General features: G+C 41.5%; 1 protein-coding gene across 1 annotated transcript; it reads right to left on the bottom strand.

Moving 5' to 3' along the window:
• Positions 1-682: 682 nt before the first annotated feature.
• On the bottom strand, positions 683-982 carry LOC147998090 (Y-linked testis-specific protein 1-like). The gene has a single exon (XM_087601439.1). The coding sequence runs from the start codon at positions 980-982 to the stop codon at positions 683-685; it is 300 nt and encodes a 99-aa protein (XP_087457565.1).
• Positions 983-11,865: the final 10,883 nt, after the last annotated feature.

The following is an 11,865-nucleotide window of genomic DNA, read 5'->3' as shown; positions in this document are numbered from 1 at the left end:
AATGGCTCCCGACCACCTTTAATTTCAGCTCTTGTCTCTGTGGTCTCTTGTATTCATGCACTGCCCCTACCCACATAATTAAAAATAATAGATCTACAGATGAGAAACAGGTTTCATTAGGTTTAGTTAGTCAAACAATCCCCGATCTTCTCTGCTTCTGAGTCTGCTTAAATCAGTTTATTGGGTTTCCCCTTGAGTTCCAAGACCACCTCCCTGTAACCTGCCACTCTTTCCGCAACTGTCTTTTTCTCCCTCAAACTTCACCTTAGAGAGTCTATCTATTTCTGGCCCTTATCCACTGCTTCCTAAACATCCATCTTTTTTTTCCCTTTGCCATCCCTGCTCCTCTCAGCCTCATCTCCTGTTCTTTTCTCTCCCTAAAGACCAGACCAGCTCCGTCCTGTTTGTTTTAGCCTATGTGACATTAGATTACTGTTCACAGCCTTGACCTTTCCGGCTTCCTCTCAATGTTCCAACCATCACAGCCAGTCTCCTCATAAAAGTATTCACACACAACACGTCACATCGCACATTTTAATTTTTAGAGCAAAAACAAATTCCACTGGAAAAGATACTGGGGTTGTCAAAGGCCCTTGGGTATCTGACACACTGAAAAACAATCATTTTCCCCCTAGAACTATAAATTCCCCATCTATGTCCCCCACACTTTGTGAATTTCACCTTAACAGATCTTTTCCATCTGATTATAGACATAGATGTGGACGTCACAATCAAACTTCATGAAGTACATGAAAGGCTGGCCTAGAACTTGGTAAAGAACTTTGCCGATCTTTTTGGATCCGTCGCTTCTGGTGAACTGTACACATTTACCTGTTAAGATGTCGCTGTCAACATCTGACTTCACCTCTGCTGGAGTAATCTCTGGAATGATATGGAGGTTACCTTCCGTGGAATCATCCAGGAACTGATAGATGTATAGGACTGGATCTTTCTTGTAGGTGATGTAAAACCAGTCCTTCATGATCGGCACCTGGGCTAGGCCCACTCCCCTCCAGTTGTCCTTAGATCAATGTTTGCCCTCAAATTTAGGCTCCAAAGATCGGCCAACATGGCACTTGTGAGATGGGGGTCTTTCACTTGATTAAACACCACTTTGTGAGGCAAGACCTTAAGCTTTAAAATCCTCTCATCGCTGTGAAGTTCCAGTCCATAGACACAGTCAATTCCGTCATACTTGACCAGATAGAGAGAGGGATATGTTGGCAGTTGTTCTAGAACGATGGCCTTCCATTGGGTGACGGGCTCTTCCCCTTCCTTCCATCCATGAGAAATTCTGCAGCCCACAATATTCCCCAGGGCCTGGGGAGAAGGCTCCTCCTCCTCCGCTTCTGGAAGGATGGTGTGCTCATCCTCCTCAGAGATATCCTATTCTTCTTGGCTGTAGACCTAGTGTGGTAGGCCACGGCACTCCTGGTCCACTATCTTGTGGCTATCGTTCAGGGTTCAGGCTTTATACTTGCCCATAACCTGGGTTTGAAGAGCTCACCTGCTTAAACTAGACACAATGGTGTTGCCTCTGACATATGAGTGCCTGCAAGAACAATGGGGGTGGGGTGGGGGTGGGCGCTGGAACAAGGCTCTTGTCTAAGAGAACTTTGGAACAAGTGAGGAAGGCGATGGAAAACAGTTTTGAGCATCTGAATCTAATTCTGTCATAATCAGAAGTTTGTAGGAGGGCTGGGCAATGGTGGAGCACTCCTTTATTCCAGCACTCAAGAGGCAGAATGAGGCAGATCTCTTTGAGATCAAGGCCAGGCTGGTCTACAGAATTAGTTCCCGGGTAGCCAAAGCTACCCACAGAAAAACCCTCTCTCAAAAATCAAAATCTAAAGTTCAAAGGGAAATGAAAAAATGGTTCTACAGCTCAGAATAACATATTCAGACAAATTTCTTCAGCCCGAGGCACTTTGCCTTTCCCGAGGAACATCTCCTTGAATGGCTATTTCCGTGTGGGATTAAGTATCCCTGTCCCCACTTTAAGCAAGCAGAACAGAGAAAGGATAGCAAAGGAGACAGAAGGGTGGCCACACCCCTCTTCTACCCTGTAACTATGAGCTATGTGGCAACATCCACAAGTATCTGAGACAAAGCACACCAGTCTACTGGCTTTCTGTACTGTGCATTCTGACCCAGCTCCAGGTTTATTCTGCTATGCTGTTGGATCTTCGACCCCAACAAGAGTCTTTTGTGTAGGCAGCAACAGCCATTTAGAAACAATATCTCCTGTGGTTCGGATTTAAATCAGTGGTAGAGCAGTTGTCTAGCAAGCACAAGGCCCTGGGTACGATCCTCAGCTCTGAAAAAACAAAACAAAACAAAAGAAAAAAAAACAAAGAAATATTATCTCCTAAAATGCACAGCCACAGAGAGGAGCTTTAGTATTTTAGTAGAATTATGAATTAGATACTGTTAGCAAAGTATAATAAACTCTGGAGACTGACTAGCCTAGACCATCCGCCTAGCTCTCAAACGTGGAAGACATTAGAACATAAGGTTACTTGCTGTACAAGGGAAAACTTTTAGATTTCTGGGCTACAAGGGTCCCAGTTATCTTCATAAACATATTTACCGAAAGAAAATGTCCTAGTCGTCCATATTCTGTCTTCTGAAACCGGTCAGGCACCAAAAGGCTGTTGAACAGTTGTGGGGTTCAGAAGCTGACCTGGCTTTGACACTCCGCTGCGAAGATAGTGAACACAATTTCAAGGTAGTCTAGTGCCTCCAAGTGGAAGAGATGCACAACCTCCGCCTTTCTCTCTGTGACATCATTCAGGCTCTTCTTATGTCATAGAAGCCCACTCAGGCAAGTTCCTTCCCTAGTAACGCTTACAAACTTCCAGCATCTAGGTTTTGGCTTCTCATGTAGCCTCCTGGTGACCCAAAATAAAGTCTCCAGCCAAATATTCTGAGGACTCGAGTCACAGTCTGCCCAAGTAGCTCTTTTCAAGCATTTTTTTTTCTGAAAAAGTCTTTGGTTTCTGACTCACCAACATCCTTTGTGGTTATTTTCCCAGCTTCTATCTTTCCTTTGGTTATCTTTAAGTCATTCTCCGTATCAGAAATATTGCTAGGCTCTCTCTCCAAGGCAGCCCACTGAATAGCACACCAAAATTAGCTTTATCAAAAACCACAATTAGAGGAGGGCCATTTTTATTCAAACAAAGCTGGAATTTGACAGGATTAAATACCTTGTATTGAAGTCAATGGCAATCATGATTATGGATTCTATGCAGAAGGTGAGGTAAATTAGCTCCTAGGCCTGCTTCCAAAGTCGGGATAAACTGATGACAACCCGATTTCGACCAGTAATATTATAAATATCTTTAAAATTTACCAGCACTTCTGGTTACAAGGAATTTATTAGATCAAATGCAGCAAAACAGGATGAAATAGGTGAGGTAATTTTGTTTTGAAATATGGGTAGACAGAATATTGGATGCAGGTAAATATGGAATTTACCTGTAAATTTCAGGGCACTTTGTTTGTGTCACATAGTTCTTCAGATCTTCAAAAGGATTCTTTTCAGAACCCTCCCATGTCCCCACTATAGTCTGACCATCCTTTCCCTCTTCCCAATAATTCCCTTCCATTTTAACATTATAATTTTTTAAATGTACTTAGAGCTTAACACTTATGGCAGCTTTTTAAAATCTGTCCACTTTTCTAAGTGCACAGTCTTCTATTTCTCCCTTCTATCGTAGTTTTAAGCACATTTTCGTTCACACTTTGAGTTTTACTCTCTCTCTCTCTGCTATTATGCTTACTCTGCCTTTATGTGACTGTTGGTCCACTATGTGGCTGACCTCAATGTGGGGTTAAACTCAAATGAAGTGATTTTTCCCCCTTTTTTCCCCTTCATCTTCCTTCTCTAGGCACCTGGTGAAATTTACAGCCTTGGGGATTTTTTTAACCCTGGAAAGCAAACACACACACACATACACACACACACACACACACACAAATAAACACAAATAGGCACATACACACAGAAACACTTATACAAACACAAACACACAAATACACACATACATACACACACAAACACACACACATGCACACACAAACACACACACAAACATACACATATACACACTGAAACACACAAATACAGAGTGAGACAGAGACAGAGACAGAGAGAGACATGGTGAGAGACAGAGAGCCCATGAGAAAACATGTAATATCATCTTTCTAAGAACAATAAACCGAGTCAACTTTCAAAAAAAGGAAGAGAAAGTAGGCAACAAGAAGAATAAACTCATCATAGCCATCAACTTGAGGAGGAAAGTTTTCTCACTCTAGGCTTCTAGGTACCAGTCTGTTACTGAGTGAAGTTGGGGCAGGAACTCCGGCAGGACTCTAGAGGCAGGAAAGGAAGCAGAGACAACTTAGAAATGCTGAGTACTGGATTGCTATCCATGACTACTCAGCTTTTTCTCCTTCTCAAACAACCCATGACCACCTTCATAGGGGATGACACTACCCTTAGTGGGCTAGACCCTTCCACATCAACCATCAAAAACAAAAAAAAAGAATTCCTTACATATGTGGCCAAAGGCCAATCTGATGGAGGCAATTCTTCAGCTGAGGTTCCCTCTTCCCAGGTTGAGTCAAACTGACAATAAAAACTAACCAGGACCCCTGCACATCCATTCTGTGTGTGTGTGTGTGTGTGTGTGTGTGTGTGTGTGTGTGTGTGTGTGTGTGCAGGTGGAAATGGAGGTGAGCTGTGAGGATGAAGATGGCTAATGTACACTATAAACCTGTACTAGGAGTCACAAGCAAGCCCACTGACTTGTACATTTAAAGAACATCGATATAAGAGAACTGAGTCTAAAAGAATGTTTTGATTAAATTGGGAGTTTATAGTTCAGGGGTACCATAAAGTTTATTCATATTTTCCTTCCCACAGGTGGCTCTTGCTGTTTCGAGGTTGATACTGGTGACAGGATAAGGAAATGAGCTTTGGTGTCTGTACCTCATTAATAACCCAGAATTCACATTATTACAGTGAGGCTACCGTGGGGAAGGAGGTAGTTAGTGATCTTAAGGGTACACCACGTGGGAAGAATAATGCCCACCCCCACTATAGATATCCAAATATTCACCATCATCTCTGGTTTGAATGTGTTCGCCCAAAAGTAATTTTCTGAAGATTAATCCCCAGTTGGAATGTAGTTGTGAAGAATTGATTATGTCAAGAGGAATGCGACCTACAAATAAAGATCCATTAATGATGCTATTGTAGAAATAGGTTAAATTGTGAAAGGAAGTTTGGCTCCCTCTCTTTTCTTCCTAACCCATTGGATCCCTTCTGTGGTGAAAACATCCCACAAGTACTCCTTCCTCTTCTGATGGTCTCTTCATCTTTGATTTAAAGGCTTCTGAATCAGAATCATACAGAATCTGTGTCATTATAGACTAGCCAATTGGTGCCATTCTGTTTGTCCATAGAGGCATGAACATGCCTCAGAATTGTGAGCAGCTGGGTCATATGGGAAAGCATATCTGGCAGAGAGGACTAGGTTGTTAGTGTTGAGTGAAGACAAGGGTTAGTGTGTGTGCTCTTCGTGAAAGAAACAGCACAGAGGAAAAGTGTAGATTGGAAAGGTGCAGATTATAAGGGATTCAAACATCTACTGTTGGCCTTGTGTGGACAAGGAGCAATTAGGTAAGGGGAAAGATCACTAGGGATAGCTTCAGCCTCTGCTTTTGTCTAGCAGAACCCTTTTTAGAATCCTCATCTTTAAGGATGTAAAAGAAAACTGCCTGGAGTTAGTTGATACATCAGTAACCATCAAGAGTGTGTCCACTATTACAGAGGGACCCAGGAAAAAGCCTGATTTTGGAAGATCCTTTGCCTTCAAGAGATGGAGTCTTCTCCCCGGCAACACTGTGCAACCCAGCTACGTGGGTAAGCACATCCCACTAAGTCCAGATCAGTGGTTCTTAACTCTTGGATTGAGACCCCTTTGGGAGATCAAATTGCCCTTGCAGAGGAGTCACATATCATATATCCTGTATTCCAGACATTTACATTACAATTCATAACAATAGCAAAATTAAAGTTATGAAGTTGCAATGAAATAATTTTATAGTTAGTGGAACTGTATTAAAGTTAGGTTAGAAAGGTTGAGAACCACTCTTCCTGACCCCTCTAAAATATGCCTGTTGGTATGAACTGGCTGTATAATCCCTTTTATTCAATCAGGCAAATCCAGAGAAACCAAAACACCACCACAAGTTTATGAAAGATAAACAGCCACTGTACCCTCAGTGTTAAGACTGCTCACATCTTAGACAAACGATGTCAAAATGTAAATCAAGTCACACCATGAACATCCCCTTAAATGAAAAGCAGAGGAGAAAAACCAGTTCCATGGTGGTGGCACCAAGAGAAAATCATTTACAGAATTGTCAGCAAGGATTCTGAATCCAGGAATCAAGCATCGTCAATTAGAAACTTCCAAAAGAGGCAGAAGAGGCTGGGGAGATGGCTCACAGTTTAGGAACACTGGTTGCTCTTGCAGAGGATCAGGGTTCAGAGCATCTGATGGACTCTTTGGTCAAAACACACACACACACACACACACACACACACATCATAGAGATAAATATTAAAAAAAAATAAAAAAGAAGGAGCCAGGTACGTCCCTTTAATCCCAGCACTCAGAAACAAGCTGATCTCTGTGAGTCCAATTTCTATCTGGTTTATACAGTGAGTTTCAGGTCAGCCCTACCTACATAATGAAACCCAGTGTCAAAATAAAACACAAAACAGTGTTATTTTTATTTCTGATAATGTAGGCAACAGAGAAACTATTTCTACAGAGAAAGAACATATTGTTGAGAGAATCAGTGGGCTGCAAGGAAACCCCAATTCTTTGTGTCACTACTCCATCACAGCCTCAGCAGGAACTAAGAATGGGTACAGCTGAAAATGAAGCAGGGCGATTATTAGTAAAGCTGTGGACAGGCATCAGGCCATCAGCAACAGAAGCAGGCAGACAACCAGCTAGGATGAGATGGCTTAACCAGCCAATGTCTCTGACTGACAGTCCCTAGTAGCACCAGGTTGTTCTTTTCCTTCAAGTACCCCTGGACTTTTCAGACACTCAGAAATCATAGAACAAAGTGTGGCAAATGCCTAAGAAAAGATGTCCTGTGGGACATATTTGATTATACAGGTTTCATGTAGCCCAGGCTGGCCTCAAATACACTGTGCACCCAAGGATAATTTTGAACTCCTGGTTCTCCTCCTGGTAATGGGACTATGGGCATGTACCACTACACCAGGCTTATGAGGTACTGTACGTTGAGCCCACAGCTGTGTGAGAGCCAAGTGAGCACTGTGTCCACTGAGCTGCATCTCCAGCCCCTCGGGATGTGTTCTGCTAATACAACAAAACTAAAATAGAAGTCTTCAATGAGAGACAACAGGAGTCTCCCAGTCCAGAAACATTAAATTACACATTCACAAGTAATACATATGTCAAGAAATAATTAAACTATTAAACAGTAAGAAAAAAACAAGAAGATAGGAAACATACTATCACAATGAGACATAACTATGGCGGTGGAAAGAGGATACTTTATTTACAACACTAATTCTTAGATTAGAAACAAAGACCAGCAAGCTAAATTTTTGTCTACACTAGAAAATAAGAAACTAATTAATTCAATGAAAAAAATAATTGTTAAAAAGAACGCCAAAACACTAAAAATAAAAAATAACAAAAAAAGGACAATGAAAAACAATTAGTTTTCTTTTTTAAATCAAAGAATGGTATTTCATCGTCTCAGTTAGACCTAGATTGAAAAATATAAGGTCTATTCTCTTTGGCTATTGAAAAAAAATGCCGTGTTTTAGAGTTTATGCAGAACACTGAACCTGGTACCACAGACAAAAATTAAAAAAAATATTCATCCTTTAAACCCTTTTTAATGACAGTGTTTATAATGAACTTGTCTCTTCTATAATCTGTTTAATATCAGACAAGATTTCCAGGATTGCCATATGGAGATTATGCAGTGTTGAAATTGAAGCACAGCATTGTATTCCCAACACAGACTCTGGTTGAGAACATCATTGTTTTTATCATGAGGAAACTAGCACAAGATCCAAGCCCAGTCTCCCAAGGCATTGTCCCATCTTAGAGCCGTTTCTTCAGACAGCACTTCCCATGTGTCATACTTTTCAACAATGGAAACAGACTTGTTTGCAGCACTGTTTGGTTTTCCATGCTGCTTTGGAGATCCTTGAAGATCAGACATGACGAAGTTCTCCCCCCCCCCCCCAAACTACAGCACTGGTATCAGTGTAGAGGAAATAGGAGAGACAGAAACCAAAAAGGAGGAAAAAAAACCTGTTGGTGTTTGGAGAAGAATCATGAAAGTAGGCCAAGCAGACCTTGGACATCTATGTAGCCCAGGTTGGCCTTTGACTTACTATGTAGCCCAGGATGGCCATGGACTTACTCTGTAGCCCATGCTGGCCTTGGATTTACGATGTAGCTCAGGCTGCCTTTGGATTTACTATGTAGCCCATGCTGTATTTGAACTGTGAACTTCGTGAGTATTGAGAATATAGGTATGCACTGCCACACTCATCTTTGTATCTGTTATTTTAAGTGACACAGCTGTGGCCCCTCATTTGGCAGCCTCCCTCAACATCAACAATAACATCCACATTCACCTACTAGAATAATCCCATCCTTTAACTCATCTGTTAAGGTCAGAATTTACAGAACAGAGAGTCAGCAGGGTCCTTCTCCTTATTAGAACACATTTGTGTGGAGGGATTTGAGTGATTGTTTGTGTGATCCAGTCATACCTTAACCTGGTTCTGATATTATGACGAAGACAAAAAAAAAGAATAAGAAAATAAAAATAAATTAGATGAGTCCAACACCGGGACTTGAACCTTAGCAATTGAGGAGATGGCGGAGAGGTGTCAGGTAAATGATGGGTAGGCTTTGTGGCCCACATAGAATCCCAGTCCAGGGAGGTAGAGATAGGTCAGATCCCCAGGGCAAGATAGCTGTCAAGACTAGTCATATTGGTGAACTCTGGGTTTGAGTGATAAATGCTGCTTCAATGAATAAGGTAGAAGAGAAATGGATTAGTCCCTACATTATACACTCCACGTGCATGCCTGTACACACAAACATAGACACATACACAGATACAGACACACACACACATAGGAACAAAACAAAAAACCTTGGACTTAAGGTTTGCCTCCACTGTAGTAGAACATAGTAGGAGGAGGGGATCTAAATAAGTGTTCCTTTCCACCCCCACAAAGTCCAACATAATTATGAACCCTCAGCCCTGGATCTGAACAATCTGCTGAGGACTCCCAGATATTTATTTTAGTCTCCTCGCTCTCTAACATATTCTGGTGCTTGGTTTCAGGAATCCTGTACTGGGGCTCGGCTGACATGAGCCTTATTCCCAGTTTTGCATCCAAGACAACTTTCATCTGCCATGTACTGATCCTTGGAATTCCCTGACAAGGTACCCTGACTTGCATTTCTCGGGAGGCAATGCCATGAAGCCAGAGAAACTGCCGCTGTCTTACTCTGTCATTTATTAGCTTAGAGTATTGGAAAATTGCCTGGAAGTTTAAACCTCACTTCCCTCATCTATAAGTGAGCAGGCAAACAATTCCAGTTCATCAGTTCTACACTAGGAGTGAGTTAGAAAAACACATCAAAACGATTAGTGCCAATGTGTTTTATGAATGATAAGCAGTATTATTTATTTTATTTGTAACATTGGAAATTATGGTACCTGGAATGTAGCTTTTTTCATTATCTGTGCACAGATGAGGCAAGGAAAGCATCTAGGATGGAGATATGCTTCCTTTTTCGCTTTATTTCCAAGAAGCATTTCTTTCTGATCCAATTATTTTTTTTAAAACTTACTTTCCACTCCATCTCCCCTTAGGTGATTAGGTTAGAACAGGGTTTGGTGAGAGGGGTTATAAAACGTTGTGTTACAGAATATATCTACAAGATCAACTGTTGAGTTCAAATGGAGGAACCCTCCATGGATAAGCCATGTTCCCCCTGAAGCTATTGATTTCATTTCTTTTTTGTTTTCATTGATTTCTAGTCTAGTCATTGATGGCTAGTCTAGGAAGAAAGAACCTCGGCTGAGGAGATTCCTCCATCAGATTGGCCTTGACTATGTCTAGGTGGCATTTCCTTGACTGTTAACTGATTTTGGAGGGCCTGGTCTACTGTGAGCAAGACCGCCCTATGCAGGTAGGTCTGGATTCTGTAAACGTAGTTGAATGTGAGCTTAGAAGCAAGCCAGCGAGCAGTCTCTGTAGTTTCTGTTTCCCAATCCTGTCTTGGTTTTCCTTGATGATGGGCTGGAAAAAATAAGATGAAATAAAGATTTCCCCTACATGCTGGCTATGGTTAGTATATTTATCAGAGTAACAGAGAACCAAATTAAGCAAAAATCACAGTGCCAGATGTGGGATGTCTTCCTGAAAGTTGCTGACCAGCGAGATCACAAAAGCCCTCACAACTTTACAGGTTGTTGCCATTTTTCTTTGTAGCCCTCCAGAACTTGATGGTAAGACACTTTTGCTGAGGACACTGAATCCTTTTGGTCACAGGTCACAGAAGGGTCAATCTGAAGTTGAGGTGGAAGCATCCTCTATAATGGATAGCCTTCATGGTTCAAGAAAGTGCTATGTAGGCTTCCATGGGAGAAAATCATCTACAACCTTACACGGGGGTGAACCATTCAAGCTATAATGTCAGGCAAGATGTGCCCCTAATGTGTTAGTTGCATCACAGTCATGGGTGTAACCAGTGGCTTTCCAATTGGATACAAGTCATATTCCACACGAGGGAATACACACCAGGTTCTGTAAAGTCATCAAGAACCTATGGTTAGGGTGATATAAGCCCTATGAAAGAACCTAATGCTAAATACATTGTCAAACTTCCTTCCAAAAATCCATATTTGTATGTACAGATTAGCATTGCACTCAGCTCTCATCAGAGAGGAAGCCTCTGACTACCATGAGAAGAGACATACAGCTGGACTAAATTGATCATTACAACTTAGGGCTTATTTTGTTTGATCAATTTTGTCTTTAAGGCTTTTTTTTTTCCTTCGAGCAAATTGTCAGATGTGAAGTTTTAGTTCGAGTCAGTGCCTTCCAGGGTTCTGTGTAACTGAAGAATCAAGTCAATAAACACTATGTATTGTCGTCAAAATCCCAATGAGTTCTCTCCAATAATTTTCTTTTTATCACCCTCAACCCACAGCCCTTCTCAAAATGCTGCCTGAATTAAGTACCTACCACTGAATGGGTCACAAGTTCAAACGAGTGAAAGTGGGAAAATGCAACTAAAAGCAAACAAAGTAACAAAGAGCAAAACTTCTTCCCTCTGCATCTGGGATTCCATTTTATGGTTTAGGAGAGTCTATTACACTGAACAAAATGAAAGAGGAGAGTCTGAGGTAGATATTAACTTAGTGAAAAAAGGCAGGCATAGCTCTAAATGGGGAGTAGGCTGGGGTAGGCTTTCAGGGCAGTTCCTCTTTTTAAGATATATGTAAACACCAAAGCTGAGAATGAAGAGAACCTCCAAGTGAAAACGGCTATGCCAAATTTCATGAATACAAGAGCGAATGTATAAGACTGAACATTCACACAAATTAATCACACGACAAGACTTGTATGCATGTTTACAAACATCAGGTGGTAGTGTGTTTGGGGGTTTGTATAAACAATGATTGTGTGTGACTGGAGAGGTGGCTTGGTAGTTGAGAACCTTTACTGCTCTTGCAGAGGACCTGAGTTCAGACCCTGGCACC

Source organism: Rattus norvegicus, chromosome Y (genome assembly GCF_021556685.1).
Source record: "Rattus norvegicus strain SHRSP/BbbUtx chromosome Y, alternate assembly SHRSP_T2T, whole genome shotgun sequence".
NCBI classification, from domain to species: domain Eukaryota; kingdom Metazoa; phylum Chordata; class Mammalia; order Rodentia; family Muridae; genus Rattus; species Rattus norvegicus.
The sequence above is the reverse complement of the archived record's forward strand: the minus strand, read 5'-3'. Positions and strand labels throughout refer to the sequence as shown.

Coding starts and splice junctions, on each gene's coding strand:
- LOC147998090 (XM_087601439.1), bottom strand. CDS start 982: ATGAAGGACTGGTTTTACATCACCTACAAGAAAGATCCAGTCCTATAC.